Raw genomic sequence first — 18,592 nt, forward strand, 5'->3', positions numbered from 1 at the left:
TGACAGATTTCAAATGTTTTACTCCACAGAAAGTCTATAAGAAAGCATAACAGCATCCATCACAAAATGAGGCCATGAAAGCCTCACTTCAACTTTCAGAAAGCTTCAACTTCTCCCCATCCTCCAAAATCTGTTCAAGTCTCATGCCCTTAAACTGTACCGATCAGTGAAGGCATGAGGTATCTGTATCACGGCTGACTTTCCAGAACACTCAGTTTTTTCTATAAATATTTTCTACGTTTAGCACATCCTTCTTAGCAGTGCATTATCTTTGCATATTTCAACTCCACTACTAACATTTCAAGGTTTTTTTGAGCCCTCAACAAAGAATGATTATGGATGGATGGATAGATGGATGGATGGATGGATGGAAGGAAGGAAGGAAGGAAGGAAGGAAGGAAGGGAGGGAGGGAGGGAGGGAGGGAGGGAGGGAGGGAGGGAGGGAGGGAGGGAGCTTGGCCAACAAAATCCAAGGTTATGGGTTACAGATGATTTAAAATGTTGAAAATTATTTTATTAAGACACGCTCTCAAGAATCAGCACTAGATTACAGATGAAAGTATGACCTCCAAGAAATGGCCTCTTGAAAATTCTTTAATACTCCACATTTTAGCCAGTGTTTTTATTTTCTAATTAACATGAAAAATGAATCTCAAAAATTATCATCAAAAAACCATACTCTGGCAGTACAAAGACAGAACAATGATTTAGCTCCAGACTAAAATTTTATTACACAAGGAAACAAGATCATCTAGATTTTCCTACAGAGTTTAATTGAATCACCAATATCCTTATGTCATAACATAAAAAACAGGCTTATCAGATAAAATCTGTAAGCCAAAGGACAAGAGATTATATATATACATTAGGCTATACCCTTGTAAAACAAACTTTGGCACAGGTAAAAAGAAGCTAGGAGAAAACACTACAAAATGAACAAGGTGATGATCAGTTCAAAGGGAGAAACCGTGGATGTTTTTCTACTTTCTGCATCTTTGATATTCTATTTTGTATCATTATGATAATCTCATTATGACATATCCCTATATTACTCACATTTTATCTACCTTCTTAAATCTCCTTAAATCATTACCCATCATATGTTAATCATTATCTACTTTTATGTTTAAAAATAACATTTTAGAATAGAGGTGTAAGTGTGAGTCACTGCTAAGTCACTCTAGTAGTAAGAGCTTAATGAAGACACTCAATTTCTCCAGGCCTCAATTTTCTCATCTAAGTAAACCACCTTAGCAAGATTAAATAATTCTCATGTCTAACACAGAGCATGAGCCGGCTCACGGCAGTGCTCAATTTACATTAATTCCCTTGTAAATATTTTTTGTTTTTTATTGCATTTCCATATATTAAGTAGTCATCACTGACAAAGTACTTTGGTTAGGAGTGGTCAAGTTGGGCACCTGGGTGGCTCAGCGGTTGAGCATCTGCCTTCAGCTCAGGGTGTGACCCCGGGGTCCTGGGATCGAGTCCTACATCGGGCTCCCCACAATGTGCCTGCTTCTCCCTCTGCCTGTGTCTCTCTCTGTGTGTGTGTCTCTCATGAATAAATAAATAAAATCTTAAAAAAAAAAAAAGGAGTGTTCAAGTTATCTTAAGAAACAGCCTCCTCTATCAAAAGACTTCAAAATGTAAAAAGTTCAAGAAAGATATTTTTAATAGAGTCCAGTTCCTCCTTTCCACTTAACATAGACAAGACCCCAGAATCCTTCAAACACAGCAGTCCAGGTAACCAAAGGAGTTGACTTTAGAGTAAAAACCTATTTGTCACCAGCATCCCAGACGAGGGGCTTCTTAAAGGGCTTCTACCAGCACATACGAACAAGGCCCTATGACACAGGAGGAGGTGGCTTTTCACAAGTCTCCAAAAAATTAAATCTAGGATTCAATTCCCAGTCACCCAAAAAAACATTTTTCAACAATGCAGACTCTCAAAAAGATATGTTCACAGCTTTCAAAAAATGTTTTAGTTCTTAGTATTTCAGAAAAGAAATATGGTAAATCTCCATAATAGTGGATATGACAATGGATTACTAGCTGTATCATCCAAAGCAAAGAAAACAAAAGCAAAAATTTAAAAGTTGGACTCCATCAAATTTAAAAACTCTTGTGGGGCAGCCCCGGTGGCGCAGCGGTTTAGCGCCGCCTGCAGCCCAGGGCGTGATCCTGGAGACCCTGGATGGAGTCCCGCGTTGGGCTCTCTGTATGATGCCTGCTTCTCCCTCTGCCTGAGTCTCTACCTCTCTCTCTGTCTCTATGAATAAATAAATAAAATCTTTAAAAAATAAAAAAATAAAAAAAGTAAAAACTCTTGTGTATCAAAGGACATCATCAAGAAAGTGAAAAGGCAATCTACAGAGTAGAAGAAAGTTCATACAAACTGTCTATCTGTTAAGAACGTAAGATCCCTTAACATATGAAGAACTCCAGCAACTCAACAACAAAAATTACAATCCTATTAAAAATGAACAAAGGTCTTGAACAGACATTTCTCCAAAGATACATAAATAGCCAATACGTACATGAAAAGATAATACTCATTAGGGGACCAAAATTCAACACCACAATGACACATCACTTCACAACTATTAAGATAATTTCAAAAAAAAGAAAATAATAAGTGTTGATAAGGATGTGGAGAGAGTGAACCCCTGTACATTGGTGGTGGAAATGTAAAACAGTGCAGCCACTGTGGAAAAGAGTTTGGTGGTTCCCAGAAAAACTACAGAGGGGCACCTGGGTGGCTCAGTGGTTGAGTGTGTGCCTTTGGCTCAGGGCGTGATCCTGGGGTCCTGGATCCAGTCCCACATCTGGCTCCCCACAGGGAGCCTGGTTCTCCCTCTGCCTGTGTCTCTGCCTCTGTGTTTCTCATGAATAAATAAAATATTTTTTTAAAAAACTATACACAGAACTACTATATAATACAATAATTCCACTTGTAGATACATATGCAAAAGAACTGAAAACAGAACTCCAACAGATAGTTGTATGCCAATGTTCACTGCATTATTCATGAGAGCCAAGAGGTGAAAACAACCCACGTGTTCACTGATGGATGGATGAACAGGTCAACAAAATGTGGTATGTGCACGTATCATGGAACATTATTCAGCCATAAAAAAGACAGGGTTCTGATATGTACTATGTAACATTGATGAATCCTGAAAACACACTAAATAAAATAATCCAGGCATAAAAGGACAAATATAAGATTCTACTTATATGAGGCAGCTAAAGTAATCGAGACCATAGAGACATAGAGTATATAGAGCTTTTCAGGGTTTGGGAGGAATTGGAATGGCGAGTTCCTGCTTAATAATATCAGAGTTTCTGTCTGGGGTGATGAAAAGGTTTTGGAGAAGTGTAATCGTGAAAACTGCACAACACTGTGCATATAATCAACACCACTGAACTGTATACTTAAAATTACTAAAATGGCAAATTTTATGCAATATATATTTTACCATAATAATCAAAAAAAAAAAGTAAATGCAAAGGCATACAGAAAAACAAAACAAAAATAATACATAAAAATGACACCACATCAGCACCTTTCTGCACACTGCGTTCGGGAGAGAGGAGGCTGACATTTTCGGTTATGAGCTTCTCGGGCAGCAAGTCTAGCTCCTGACAACTGGAAAGGAATAAGAATGCCATTTAATAGACCAACCTTACTACCGTCCCAGTGGTATCACACCCTGACATTAAGAAGCCAATTACCGCAGCTTAATGCTGTAAACGGGCGTCTATGTTTCAGGGAAAAACAAAAACAAAACACACTAAGCTGCCAAAGTTCTAGAGCAGTAGGATGCCGAACCTAACATCCTCAAGCACTGAGGGATTATCCCACACACGGTGATTTTAACAGGTGTGCGGAAGAGTCATACACACAACTGTGTCCCAACAAGACTAACAAAGCTGAAATTTTTGTAGACAGAACCTTCTGAAACTTTACCTGGAGAGGATACCAAGCTCATAACTGTATCTCTAAGCACCTTCATCGATCATACGGTAGCTCTATAAAGGATGCTCAATACACATTTAAAAAAAAAAAAGTGTTGTTTTTTTTTTTTCTAAGACACTGCCTGGACTGATCACAACCTAAACTGTTTAGGGATAAATCTGTATTTGCCAATAAAGGACCGGCCACCCAGTACTGACACCTCAGTGTCTTTAAAGGGAATGGTCTTGGAGACAGCTGTTCACGTCAGTACTCAGAGGTGTATCAACTCCAGTCTTTCGAACACAAACCCCAGCCTATCTTCATCTGTCTGAAGACATTCACCTCGTTTAATGCTCAGGCTGCGCGTGTTTTTACCGGTTTGGGCATTTGCAAATTGTCACGTACATCAAAAAATTGGGAAATGCGCGTCCACGAAGCTGAGATACCTTTTCGTCTTCCCACTGAAAGAAATTACAGTCTTTTCTATCTCTACAGGCTGAGCAGGCATAGAATCTCCGCGTTTCTTCTTTCCCTTGGTTCACCTTTACGAACAGAAGTGTGGGCCCTAGTTTTGGAACAGGAGTGGGGGAAAAAGCATGTCAAAGAGCAGTCGTGTACATCAGGTTCCTAGTTTTCGATGCTTTTACATAAAACTTGATTTGGTGTTATGCACAACTTGTCGTGATTAAACCCATCACTCTGTTTAAATACTTTTTTTTCTTTCCTGTCCCATTCAGGCACTGATGACCCAAGACATTACTCTTGGAAACTGGTCTTGGGCAGCCTGGGTGGCCCAGCGGTTGTGCAACCGCCTTCAGCCCAGGGTGGGATCCTGGAGACCTGGGATCGAGTCCCGCGTGGAGCTCCCTGCATGGAGCCTGCTTCTCCCTCTGCCTGTGTCTCTGCCTCTCTCTGTGTGTCGCTCATGAATAAATAAAATATTAAAAGAATTTTTTTTATTAAAAGAATCTTAAAAAAAAGAAAACTGGTCTCTCATGAAATAAAATCTTAAAAAAAAAGAATCTTTAAAAAAAGAGAACTGGTTTCTCACGAATAAATAAATTAAAAAAAAAAGAATCTTTAAAAAAAGGGAAACTGGTCTGTCATGAATAAATAAATAAAATCTTTTTTAAAATCTTTAAAAAAGTGGTCTCTCATGAATAAATATTAAAAGAATCTTAAAAAAAACTGGTCTCTCATGAAATAAATAAAATCTTAAAAAAAAGAACCTTTAAAAAATAGAAAACTGGTCTCTCATGAATAAACAAAATCTTAAAAAAAATAATCTTTAAAAAAAAAGAAAACTGGTCTCTCACGAATAAATAAATTTAAAAAAAAGAATCTTTAAAAAAACTGGTCTCATAAATAAACAGAAAAAATCTTAAAAAATAATCTTTTTTAAAAAAGGGGAAAATGGTCTCTCATGAGAAAATAAAATCTTTTTAAAAATCTTTTAAAAAGTGGTCTCTCATGAATAAATCTTAAAAAAAGCATCTTAAAAAAAGAAACTGGTGTCTCATGAAATAAATAAAATCTTAAAAAAAATCTTAAAAAAAAAGAAAGAAAACTGGTCTATTTATTTAATGAATAAATAAATAAAATCTTAAAAAAAAAAGAGAGAGAGAGAGAGAACTGTGCTGCGCAGACGGCAAGGCCGTCTCGGGGCCCCGGGCCGCCCCCTCCCTCCTCCCTCCTCCCTCCCCCCGGGCCGCCCCCTCCCTCCTCCCTCCCCCTCCCCCGGGCCGCCCCCTCCCTCCTCCCCGGCCGCCTTTCTGGGGAAAACCTGAGCTGTCGGGGTTGGGGCCGCCTCCCCCACACCGGGGGCACCGGGGCTGGGCCCAGGCAGCCCCTCGCGCCACCCTCGTCCCTCAGGTTTTAGGGTGAAAAGACGGCGGCGGCCTCCGGCCCGCCCCTCCCCCAGACCCCCGCCCCCGGCCCGCCCCTCCCCCCAACCCCCCCCCCCCGCCCGCCCCCTGCCCCCCGCGGGCCGCCGCCTAAGGGACCCGCGAGCCCGCCCCCCCCACGCCGTGCGGCGGAGGAAGCTAAACAGCCGCCAGCCCCGAGCCGCCCGGACGCGCACCCACCGTGGGGGCACAGCGGGGCGGGCGGGGCGGGCTCGGAGGGAAACACCACCTCCACCCCCGAGCTCCCCTGCCTGCCCGGGACCCCCGCTCCCGCTCCCGCTCCCAGCCCGGCCCTGGGCGCCGCCATCTTCCCGCCACCGTCCCGAAAGCCTCCAGTGCAAGCCGAGGAGGCCGAGACAGAGCGCCGCCGCGCCGCCCGGCGACGCACAGCGCCCCCTCGCGCCCAGGAGGAGCGGAGGCCGCCGCCGTCGGGCAGCGCCCCGCCCCGCGGCCCCAGCCGAGGAGCTCAGGGCGTGGGCGGCGCGCGGGCGACTTACCGGACCTGTGCAATGGGCTCACCTAGGCTCTGCGCTACCCTCAGCCCCTCCCGCACAGCAGCGCGGACAGCAGCGCTTTCTTTTATGGTTGTGCTCGTTTGGTGTTTAAGCCGAGATCTCTTGTTTCTACACTGGATCCTGAGATATTTAACGGTTTTCCACCTTGTATTTCTTTTTTCACATCTTTGGTTGCTTTTTTGTTGGTTTCTTGTGCCACCATATGATTTTGTCGACATGTTTTCTTTGTGCGACATTTGTTCAAATTCTGATAAAATTAATGTTTTCCCTTAAAAAAGAGAGAGAGAGAGAGAGAGAGAGATCTTGAATAGCCTCTTGCTGAGTCATCCGGAAGCAATTTTTCCCATAATTGATGACCTTGGCTTCCACTTTGGGAAGAGAACCACCTTTTTCTATACTTGCTTGCATTTTTGCTTTAATGTCTTCTACAGAGCTAGGGCCGTTTGGTGCTTTGGGAGTCTTTTCCTGTTTTTTTTTTGTTTTGTTTTTTGTTTTGCAAGATTCTTGACCTTTTGACCTTGGTGTTGATGGTTTTGAGTCTTTTCCATTCCGGGTTTGATTTTTGTGCATTTTTGGCTGGAGTATCTCCGCATAGATTTCTTTACTGGAGCCTTTTCTTCAGCTTCCTCGTCTCCTCTCGTAGGAATACAGCCAGATGAGATGACTCTTGGGAGCAGAGATTTGGTGGGGTTTTAAGGCCGAAGGGGCAGCGTCACCACCACCGGCCCATGACCATAGAAACACCTGCAGCAACCGCATTTGAGAAAAAACATGCTCTTCTTTTCCCAAAGTCAGAGTCACACTGTCCTCTTCTACCACTTGGGCAGCGCTTCCAGTTGCACGATAGAGTCACATATCTATCGACATTTATGCATCAGAGACAGAGAAAAAAAATACAACTGCCCCCCCCTTTGCATATGACATGATCGTCTACATAGAAAATGCCAAGGAATCTGCAAAAATAGTTCCCGCCGAAACTGAGTTCGGCAGGGCTGCAAGAGGGCAGGTGAACAAACATCTGGGAACCAATCATGCTATGTTCCGGGAATGATCCCACAAACGCCCAAACTAGAAATAAAGCGCCACTTAGCACCGCTCAGAGAAATGCAATCCTTGGGTGTAAATCTAACAGAACACGTACAGGACTCGTGCGCAGAACGCTACAAAATGCTAAATGAAAAAAAATAATCAAAGATCTGGATAAACATAGGAACTGTGTTACTACGTTAAGAAGACGACACAGTGAAGCTGTCAGGCCTCCCCGGGTTTACTGCACGTACAAGTTTAACACAATTTCAGCGGCTCCCGGGTGGCTCAGTCGGTTAGGCGTCTGCTTCTGCGCAGCCCCTGCCCCCTGGGTCCTGGGACGCAGCCCCACGTTGGGCGCTGCACTCGGCGGGAAGTCGGCTTCCCTCTCCCTCTGTGCTCTCGCTCGCTCCTGCTCTCTCTCAAATAAATACAGTCTCTTTTTTTAAAAATGTCTTATAGGTACAGATTGGTGACCTTTGAAAGACTTCGTCACAAAGTTTGCAATTGAGTTCGTGAAATCACACCACCGAAAACAGTCACTGAATCTGCATCTTGTGGTTCTCTCTTCAATAACTCTGATTAGTCTGTGGGGTACCCTGTAGGAGCAGGCCAAACCAGTATGGATTTGCGGCCTTCACAGGTAACCTTCCCCAAACAGTAAAAGTACAACAACGGTTGACCCAAATAAGGCAAATGAGAGAGTACTCCTTAGTGGCAGAGGATTTGAAGGTTTCAGAAATAAGGCGGTTCCCTCTTTTCTGGGAGATAATTTGGGGAAGAAAAAACAAACAAACAAACCACTCACCCAATATTCAGTTAGACACAGTAAAAGTCATGCGTGTTGAATATTTGCTGAGAGGGGCCCAGATAGGGGCTCATAACAAGAAGCTGAGAATATTTCTTTTTATTGTGTGTCTGCACAGGAAAATCCTTGAGCGGAGGGACGTCGGGGGACATAGCAGGATGCTCAAGGGAAACCAGCGGCGGAGCTGGACGCAGGTCCCCGAGGCCTACGCGCAGAGCCGGGCTCAGGCCTCTCCATCCCGCAGAGGGAAATCTCTGATGCCACTAAGACGGGCCCGATTCGGTGACCCCCTTCCCCGAGGATGTGGACAAATCATGGAGCTTCCCACAGGGACCCGGAGGGCTTGCCCCCTGCTTTGGTAGTGGGGTACAAGCACCCCAGCCTCCAGACCTACTGCGGAGACAGGCTGGGAGCCCGAGGAGCATGTCGCTGTGAGGCCTGAGCAGCCTGCCTGTGCACCAGACCCCGATTCCCTTGGGAGGCCAACCCTCTCCACTTTAAGCCCATGTGGTGGGAGCGTCCACAGGGCCAGAGGGACCGGCTTGGGTTTGCGCGGACGTCGGGGGGCAGGGAAGAGACCGCAAGAGGCAGATGTTGTCATCGTAGTGGCACCTGTCATGCTGCTCTTTCAGGTGGCACACGGGCTGGGCCTTCCCATCCTGGCGGGCCTGGGGGACTGGCTTGTCCAGGGTCCCCTTGGCAGGATCATCCGGCTCAGCCCCACGTGTCTCTCATCCTCCTCCTGGAACCGGTGCGCCCGCCTGGACGTGCCTTCCTCGTGGGAATGGCAGGAGCACAGGAATCAGAAGAAAGGGACAGGCGTCTGGAGGCGTCGAGGCCCGGGCTCGGGGCCCCGCTGTCCCTTCCACCGTGTGCTTTCAGCTCGGGCAAGTCAGGGGGCCAAGCATTCTGAACACGGCCAAGGGCGTGGGGCGGGGGTGAAGAAGTGGAGCCGGGAGTAGGATCCGGCCCGAAGCACCTTCACTGCGGCAACCACGCGGATGTTGGCATTTGTGGTGGTTGTGGGTGTCGCGGTTTCCCACCACTAAAGGAGCACCTGCCTTGGCAATAAAAAAAGAAGAAGAAAAGGCAATTAAAGGAAAGCAGAGGGGCAGCCCAGCTCGCTCAGCAGTTGAGCGCTGCCTTCAGCCCAGGGCCTGATCCTGGGGACCCGGGATCGAGTCCCACGTCGGGCTCCCTGCATGGAGCCTGCTTCCACCTCTGCCTGTGTGTCTGCCTCTCTCTTTCTGTGTCTCTCATGAATAAATAAATAAAATCTTTTAAAAAAAAGAAAAAGGAAAGCAGAACTAGGAAACAGGAATGTGTGAGGACAGTATATGAGCACCTAGATCCAGCCATGCCTGAAGTTTTCACTCCTATGGGTCAAAAATTCCTCTGTCTCCTTGAGCCAGTCTGAGTTGGGGTCGGTTCTATAAACTCCAGCCAAGATTGCCGGCTCTATGGCTCTACGGCTGCGGCCCTAATAGGGGACGGGTCTCTCCGTGGGCTAAGAGGTGTTGAAACCCTTTGTCAGGCAAGACCCGCCAGCCCTGCTCTACTTTCTCCTTGCCACAGGCCCTGTCCTTGTGCCCACTGTCCTCCTCCCCTCTTTCTTCCGCCACCCCCTGCCCCGTCCCGGGACCCGTCTTCCTTGCTGCCCCAAAGCCAGTACCTGGAGTCCTGGGATCAAGTCCCACGTCAGGCTCCCTGCAGGGAGCCTGCTTCTCCCTCTGCCTGTGCCTCTGTCTCTCTCTCTCTCTCTCTCTCTCTCTCTGTGTCTCTCATGAATAAATAAATAAAATATTAAAAAAAAGAACATGGGGTTCCTGCACAGACAGCCTGGGGTGCAGGTGCTTTTGCGAGTGGTCTTTGGACGGAAAAATATGCAGAAGTGAGAGGAGCAGGAAAGGGCAAGGGCCGAGCCGAGGCAGAGAAGTCACGGTCGGAGTCGATCCTCAGCCTGATGCAGCTCTGGTGTGTGACCAGCCTGTCGGCCTTGCCTACGTTGCGGGGGGCGGGGGGCCTCCTGTACCCCACCATCACTCAATCCCAATCCCAGACTAAGCACAAGCCCTCTGTGGGGCTTCAGAGAAGATCCTTAAAGGAACTGACTCCATTGGGAGATTTGTCTTATTCTTTGCTCCTTGTCCCCCCTTCCGGTGGAATGCAGGTGTGACGAGCAGAGCTTCAGCAGCCCTCTTGGACCTTGCGGTAAGTGCGAGGCAGAAGGCGAAACGGTAGGAGGAACTGGTCTAACTGTACTTCTTTTAAGGTGAGAATAAACCCCCATCTACTTAGGCAACTTGCATTTTGTTTTTTTTTTTTTTTTCCTTTTTTGCAATCCAACGTAACCTTAGCATAGGCTTTTTTAAAAATGGCACTTTGGGTTTCAAAAATGTGATTCGCAACTCAAATTAAATACACTAATATACTCTCCAGATTATGATGCTTCTCCCTTAAAAAGGGAAAGATTGAACTTGGATAAATGACTGGAAAAAAAATGCCACCCATGTGTCCAGTGCCCTAAATCTGTAAACATTTCACCCATCTATCAATTCCCAGGAGCTGTTGTCAGACTCATTTTGCACATGAGGGAACAGGGTCTGAGGTTATGCAGGTAGGAGTGAGCAAGGATCGTTGGCCCTGGAGTCACGCTGTCTGGGTTCCAATCTGGCTCCCGCTCCTTAGTTGGGGCAACCTTAACCTTTCTGTGCCTCAGTTTCTCTTTCCGTAGCAGAGGGATGGTTATAAAGACCGTTGGGAGGATTAAAAGGAAGAACCCAGGCAGCGCCTGGGTGGCTCAGTCGGTTAAGCATCTGACTTTTGATTTTGGCTCAGGAGCTGGATCCTGCATCCCAGGGTTGCAGGATCCAGCTCCGTGTGGCAGGGGCTGGGGGACAGTGGAGGGGGGAATATCTGCGCTCAGCAGGGAGTCTGCTTGAGATTCTCTCTTCCTCTCCCTCTGCCCCTTCCCCCTTCTCTCTCTCTTTAAAATAAATAAATCTTTATAAGAAATTACAAATAGAACAAATAGAAGAAAGAATCCATGAAGAGCACTCCCCAAAATGCCTGGAATGTAATGAGCAATTTAAGAAGCTCAGTTATTCTAGTGGCTCAGGATTAGAGCTGAGACAGGGTTTGAACTAAGATCTCTGGGAGCCCAGCGCTCAGGGTCCCGCAGGCTCAGCTTCTGGGATGGAGCCTCCCGCCTGCCCCCCCCAACCCCCTCTTACCCTTTTACCCAGTGAACACCTAGTCCTCCCTCAGAGTGGCTTAGACATCACCTCCTCCGGGAGAGCCCGAGCCCCCAAAATCGGGTCAGATGCTCCCCTGAGATGCTCCTGCAGCAGCCCGAATGTGCCTCAGTGGTTTGCATCATCGCTCCACACCAAAATTGCCTAATTGCTGGCTGGTGTTTCCCTCTACACTGTAACCCCTTGGACAGCAATGGTTGTGCATTATTATTGCATCCCCATAACTAACACAGGACAGACACTTAATACATATTTACTGGGTAAGTGACAATTAGAATCAGACCCAGAAGGGACCACTGAGTCACTTCATCTAGTGATTCCAACAAGAACCATGCCACCTCCCAGGGAACATTCTGGAAACAGGTGGGGCTGTTTTTGTTGTCATTGGGTTTGGAGGGAATTTGAAGGGTAGGGGTTAGGTGCCGAATGATCTGTAACAGTTGGCACAGTCCCGTGCAATGAAAATCTGGAAAGACATTTTGGGAGGTGAATAACCTTTTCCTACTCATTTGAACCTAGAATCCAACTTTGATTTACACAAACACAAAATAATTTTCTATAATTGTAAAATATCTGAATACGCTGGGAATGCACCTGCTGTGTATTAAGGGGGAAATTATACTTTGCTTTGCCCAGAAAGAAAAAAAAAAGCATGCCCCATTGTGGAAAACTCACATGAGTGATAGCAACATGGCTCGTGTCATCTGAGTCCCCCAAACAGCCCCTCTGTATCTGCCTTTATAGCTTTTGCAGTCACCAAACTGTATTGGTCAGCAAGTTCTGGGTAACACGCCAGTCCAAAAGAAAGAGGCTTAAAGCAGCAGTCATTCGCCCCCATGCATCTTGGGTCAGCGGGAAGTTGGCTGGTCCTGGCTGGGCTCAGCTGGGCGGTTCTGCCTCAAACTTGGGTCAGCTGGGCTGGGCTTCACACTTGGGTTGGGCTCAGGTCTGCTCCAGGCATCTCACCCCGGGGAGAAACTCTCCTCGTGATAATGGTGGGGGTACCAGAGGGCGATTCCCACTGCGCAGCATGTTTCAAGCCTCAGGTCAGTTGTCTGCCATTGTTCCTCTTGGCCAAAGCAGACCACGTTGGCAAGCCCAAAAATCAACAGGTGGAAAAATGGAAAAATGAAAGTATTCTCCCCTGGAGGTGGAGGGGTAGTGAATAATTTTTAGCAAAAAAAAAAAAAAAAAAAAAACAACAACAAAAACAAAACAAAAAGGAATCCACTTTAGTAGTGACCCCACGGGACTCTCCTAATTTAGCTCCGATTATAAAATCTCCTGCATAAATAAAAAATTGAATTTTGTGTTACTTCTCTTAAATCCAAGCATACTCATTATAAGAAAGTATGTGCATCTCACTACTTTGTTATAACAATGAGGTCATGCTAAGTGTTTACATACGAAACACATGTTTTATTTTAAGTGACTGTCCTCTTATTTTAAAATATTTTACAGGGGAGCTGGGTAGCTTAGTCGGCCAGGCGTCCGACTCTTGACCTCAGCTCGGGTCTTGATCTCAGGGTTGTGAGTTCAAGCCCCACGTTGGGCTCTGCCCTGGGCTTGGAGCCTACTTTAAAAAAAAGAAAAAAGAAAAGACATGTTACACATTTTATTTAAAACCAGGTCTTTAGGTAGATTATATTATCTATGAATTTCATTTTAAGGCAGTCAAGAGGGTCTACAAAGCCTTTTTTACGGAAAGAGGACAAAAGGTAAAGGGTGGGACCACAGAGGTAATGCAACGTTGTCCAGGCTGGTGAGGGGCGGGCGGGACGATCGAGTCACAACGCCTTTCCTGATGTGGGGAACAAAGGCAGAAGAAAAATTATTAAATTTCCTTACTGCCTACAGCCCACTGCAAGTCCTTGAAACAGGCAGAGGGACCTTCCTCTAGGGCCTCAACCGCCTGCTCGGTCCTACATTGCTGAGGGCAACGGGTACTCTTAGGCCGACCCCCAGGAGCCTGAAGTCTGCTTTAACATATAAAAATTCCTTTGGAGGGACGCCTGGGGCTCAGTGGTTGAGCATCTGCCTTCGGCTCAGGGCCTGATCCCTGGGGTCCCGGGATCGAGTCCTGCATTGGACCCCCCTGCAGGGAGCCTGCTTTTCCTTCTGCCTGTGTCTCTGCGTCTCTCTCTCTCTCTCTCTCTCTCTGTGTCTCTGAGGAATAAATAAATAAAATCTTTAAAAAACAAAACAAGGAAAATGAGTGGTGTAAGTTGAGACAAACTGTTTAATATCTCCGGGCCTTTCTCAGGTGTACTACGGGGATCATATCCATGGTCCGGCTTGGCAGGTGAGATCACGTGCGGGACAGTCAGGGTCCTGGCAGGAACAGGTGCACGCCCGAGTGGGGACGTTGAGGGCAGTGTTATAAGGGGACTGTCCACCAGCTTGGGGGCAGAGTTCCGTCCGGCTCCCCAGGGACTGTGCCTTCTCTGGGGCCTATGAACAGCAGGGAGCCATTCCCACTCTTAGGCCTACAGGCCAAGGGGAGACAGGGCAGGGGCAGCCCTGCAGGGCACAGGGCCTCGGTCACCATCACAAGCCCCCAGGGCAGGAGCCGGGGGATGAATTCTCCAACCTCGCTCTCCTCCCTTGGGCCTCGGAGCGCTCATCCGTCAGGGGCTCCTATTGGCAAAGCCAGAGGTGACATGTGGAGGTGCCTGTCGGTGACGTCCGTGCACCTGCCGCCCGGGCATAAGCAGGAGGAGAAACACGGGAAGCAGATCCCGATGGGCAACTGGGAGGGGTCCAGCGTGGAAAACACTCAGCGCAAGGCAAAGCGAGGACTTTATAAATAGGTAAACACAGGCATCCACACAGGGGAAACTCGGATACCTGCCCAGGTGATGACTAGAAGCTCCACTAGAATCTGGTTGACCTTGGTGAGGAAGGAGAAAAAACCCTTTTCCTTCTACCCACCTTGGGTTCTCCGGCCTTGGCCCTCGGTCCGTAAATTAGACTAACAAGAGGCAGATTAACAAGAGAAAAGAACAAGCAGGAAGTTCAGGAACAGGTGCCACGGGCTGGTTAGTGCGCAGGTCTACAGGGCATCCTAACAAGAGAACAGTGTATTTTTAGAGACGTGACCAGATAAAGGCAACGGACTTTGAGCTTCCAGGGGCACCGGGCCGTGGGAAGGCAAGGATATGGGGAGACTGATGGTAGAGTCTAGAACTGTCGCAGGTGGCGGTGGGGGGGGGGAAGGGGGGCATCTTGACAAACTCTGTCCTGCCTTTAGGCAGGTATAGGGGAAGGCAGAGGGCTCAACTATCCGCTTCGGCTCAGAATCTTCCTCGGGCCCAAGTGCCGTATTTGGGAGCAACACAAAATTCTGCTACTTTTCAACCTTTTCAAGCCGGAGTCCAAGCCTCTTCTTTTTACTGCATTCTCCTGCGGCTCATGCCAGATTGCTGTGCCAGCAGCGTGATAACTTCCCCCTCTCGGAGCCGCAGACGGTGGAAAGATAACGATGGTTGCCCTCGAAACATTAAGGGGGATCCTATCCAGAAAAATGAGCAGCATTCTAGCCAGAGATTCCGGCTCTTGTGCAAGTCCTGAGGCACAGCACGATGGCAAGTTAGAAACTATGCTAAGGGGACGCCTGGGGGGCTCAGCGGGGAGCGTCTGCCTCCGGCCCAGGGCGTGACCCCGGGGTCACGGGATCGAGTCCCCCATCGGGCTCCTTGCAGGGAGCCTGCTTCTCCCTCTGCCTGGGTCTCTGCCTCTCTCTGTGTCTCTCATGAATAAATAAATAAAATCTTTAAAAAAGAAAAAGCAGCTGTGCTAGGGCAGGGGGGACCTTGCTTTAAACCAGCCCCTTGGTTCAAACGCAGTTCCCGACCACTTTAAGTGGCGCGATGTAAAGCCAGCACCTGCAGGGTGGACTAGCTTTCAGGAGGCGTCCCAAGCCACAGGGGTTCAGCGCACAGCCTCTCCGCATCGGGGTGACCGGCTCGGCCCCACCGCCCGCAGGTGCACCCGCGGAGCCGCCCAGGCCCAAGGCGCGCGTCTGGGGCACAGACGGGGCTCGGGGCTCGCGCTGCTCTTTGCTTTCCCAAGCTTTGAGTTCTCAGGGCCCAGCGGGGGCCCCGCAGGCAGCCGGGGAGCCCCAGAGCGCTGCGCTGGCGGGGACTGGGGGGGGGGTTGGGGGGATCAGGATTCCTAACAAACCACTTTTGAGATGTCGGATCCCTTCCCAGGATGGGGTTTGGATTCATCTCCGACTTGTGTCCAGTGCGCTCGGGTGACTTTCGCTCCCCAGCCCAGGTCAACCCGCACCCGCACCGCAGAGGAGGTCAGGGTGGCCTTTTGGTTCCAGACCTGCTGCCAGGCTCCAGGAAACACGTTTTCGATGTATTCCAGGCAAGTGCCCTGCACACATGGTCTCTCTGCAGCAATCCAAAGCCACAGACACGGATACATGGCCTTATTCCATCATCTAAAGCCCCAAATCCTCAAATGCCATTAATTTGCCATTAATTTGCACCATGTGCAGACAGGTGCTTGGACAGAGAGACCCAACCTAGGACTACCAGAATTTGTGGTTGTTGTTTTTTTTTTTTTTTTTTTTTTAAGATTTTGACAGAGAAAGAGAGGGAGGGAGCAGAAGAGCACAGAGAGGGGTTGGGGCAGAGGGAGAGAGGCTCCCCACTGAGCAGGGCTCCGGCAAGGGGCTTGACCCCAGGACCCCAGGATCATGACCCGGGCTAAAGGCGGACGCTTAACCAGCTGAGCCACCCGGGAGCCCCCAGCTACCAGAATTTGTACCAGGCTTTTCACAAATTGTACCTTACGTGTCCTTGTTACAAACCTCTGAGGTGACCATCCGCTGTGTGCTTTATACACAGAGAGAAAGCTGGTTTGGGAGATTGCAATATCCGTCCAGGACACAGAGCGAATAAGGGGCAGAACCAGGGCTTGAAAACAGGTCTATTCCAATTTAAAATTCATAGAGGAGAACTGTGGCGCACGAGCCAGTTATTGAAGATAAGTGATATTAGCGCCTAAGTAAGTTTATCATGTTTTGAAATGAGGAAAGTCAAGTCTATTGCATTACTTGGTGTTAGAATAAAAATGTTAAAGCTTAAGGATTTACTTTCTCAAAGAGCTCTTTACATGGATTTTGAAACAGGCTAAAACTTACTGAATAAGAATGATGCTGATTAATAATGCAGTTTGCTTAGATAAATTCACTTTTGTTATATACTTTCACCGTTCAATCCATGAGCCCACTTAATATTTGGGGATCTTCCTATGAAAAGCAAATGCCACGAGTAATAGCAAAAGAGCTCACAGCGAAGAATGAAAGCTCACGGAAGTGAAATACACCTTTGTTCTAAGTTATGAATTTCATTCTTGAGATTTTAGGCTTAATTAATATCATTCATGGCAATATTCTTTTGGTAATGTCATTAGTACATTTGCTTGATTAAAACCAACTCTTTATCATCCATCATTCATCAGCATCATCATCATCAAAAAAGACAGCTCACTTAGAAAAAGTCATTGATGAAGATGGGACAAAAATTAAATTTTCAAAGAAATGGAGGGGATCGAACCGTCCTCTACACAGACAAGAATTTTTTTTTAAAGATTTTGTTTATTCATGAGAGACACACAGAGAGAGGCAGAGACACAGGCAGAGGGAGAAGCAGGCTCCCTGCGGATAGGCGGATGTGGGACTCCATCCCAGGACCCCGGGATCATGGTCTGAGCCAAAGGCAGCAGCTCAACCACTGAGCCCCCTAGGCGTCCCTAGACAAGAATAATTTTTGATTTGTGAGCAGGGCTCCTACTGCCATAGCTCTCTGGTTCCTGTGGGACTTCCTCCCCTACCATGTTGAATTCTTCAACAAAAATGAAATACCTTTTATCTAATTCTTGATGTACATGCAGTATGAAGTATGCAGAATCATCCTGGAAATATTCTTGTCAAAAATGTTTAACCTGAACCTAGTCCAGCTTTCAGATCTCACTTCCAGTTTATAGAAAATACAGGGGATAGAAGATCAAGCTGAACAGTAAGAGGAAGCAGATTCAGATGTGGGGGATGTCCCAGCAGTTGCTGTCATGGGGAGAGGGAAGGAATCGTTCTAAGTTAGAAGACGGAACAAACACATGCAGTGAATAAAATCTGAGTATCCCCAGCCAAGGAAATCTAGCTGTAAAATTATGTAGTTGGCAAATCATTGAAGATACTTGAATATTCTTGATATAATATAGACACTTGTTGATATTTTTCAGACAGATGATGTTGTGGTAAATAGGATGACCATATTCTTTCTTTTAAGGATTAGGAAGAGAACACATGAACGAGAGAGAAAGAGCAGGAGCAGGGAGGGGCAGAGGGAGAGGGAGAAGCAGACTCCTGCCTGCGCGGGGAACCCAACTCGGGGCTCGACCCCAGGACCCGGAGACCACCGCCCAAACCGAAGGCAGATGCCCAACTGACTGAGCCACCCAGGCGCCTACATTGTTGTCTTTCTCCTTCAATGTGGTCTCTCGGCATAACTGGCATGGCCTTCCTCATGGCGTAATGGACTCGGGGGAGTTGGACGTCTTACAGGGGTGACTTCCGGGGGTGGGGGACAGAGGCAAAACCCCCAAACTGGCATAGCTTCACTTTCACTACCATTTTGACGTTCGAAGCAAGTTGCAAGGCCAGTGCAGACTGAAGAGGAGGAGAGGCAGGCTGCGCTTCCTGATGGGGGGAGTGGCTCATGTTTACAGCGGGAAGGAACCAAGGACAGCCATCCTTGGAGACCATCTACTCCCCACTTGCAAAACACAAATATATCAAGCTGTAGGACAAAAGCCACTCCCTCCACAGTCCAAGTGAAATCTAGACGTTGCAAACATGCTATTAGAAATAATCGGTTGAGAGCTCCAGCCAAATGCAGTCAAGCATTCAGTCTACAAAGCATTTACTTTCTCTCCCTTGTATGTAAGGAACTTACAGGCTAAGAGGCAAAGGTAGAAAAGGGTGGGTGCAAGATACACAAAGATTAGAACATTATTCCCCAGAAAATATTTGATTTTAGTCCTATTACCGTTTTCAGGTTTTTCTTCTCCCTTTGAGCATTACCTGAAGCTGAATCCAAGAGTTGAAAATG

The 18,592-nt window shown here is 47.4% G+C and overlaps 1 protein-coding gene across 5 annotated transcripts in view; it reads right to left on the reverse strand.

Annotated features, from left to right (window-relative positions):
- Positions 1–6,195, reverse strand: part of ZCCHC4 (zinc finger CCHC-type containing 4) — a 44,743-nt gene extending 38,548 nt beyond the window's left edge. For 2 of the 5 annotated variants that reach the window (XM_025437731.3, XM_035714447.2), the window contains exons 1-3: positions 6,046–6,195; positions 4,408–4,526; positions 3,570–3,652 (exon numbers count right to left, since the gene is read on the reverse strand). In XM_025437731.3, the coding sequence (XP_025293516.2) occupies positions 3,570–3,652; positions 4,408–4,526; positions 6,046–6,172 (329 nt within the window). In that variant the 5' untranslated portion in view covers positions 6,173–6,195. Of the gene's footprint in view, positions 1–3,569; positions 3,653–4,407; positions 5,410–5,744; positions 5,872–6,045 lie in introns of those variants that run through there. The other 3 variants (XM_049108726.1, XM_049108727.1, XM_049108725.1) reach the window with 3 other exon arrangements.
- Positions 6,196–18,592: the final 12,397 nt, after the last annotated feature.

This window comes from Canis lupus, chromosome 3 (assembly GCF_003254725.2).
Source record: "Canis lupus dingo isolate Sandy chromosome 3, ASM325472v2, whole genome shotgun sequence".
Lineage (NCBI taxonomy): Eukaryota > Metazoa > Chordata > Mammalia > Carnivora > Canidae > Canis > Canis lupus.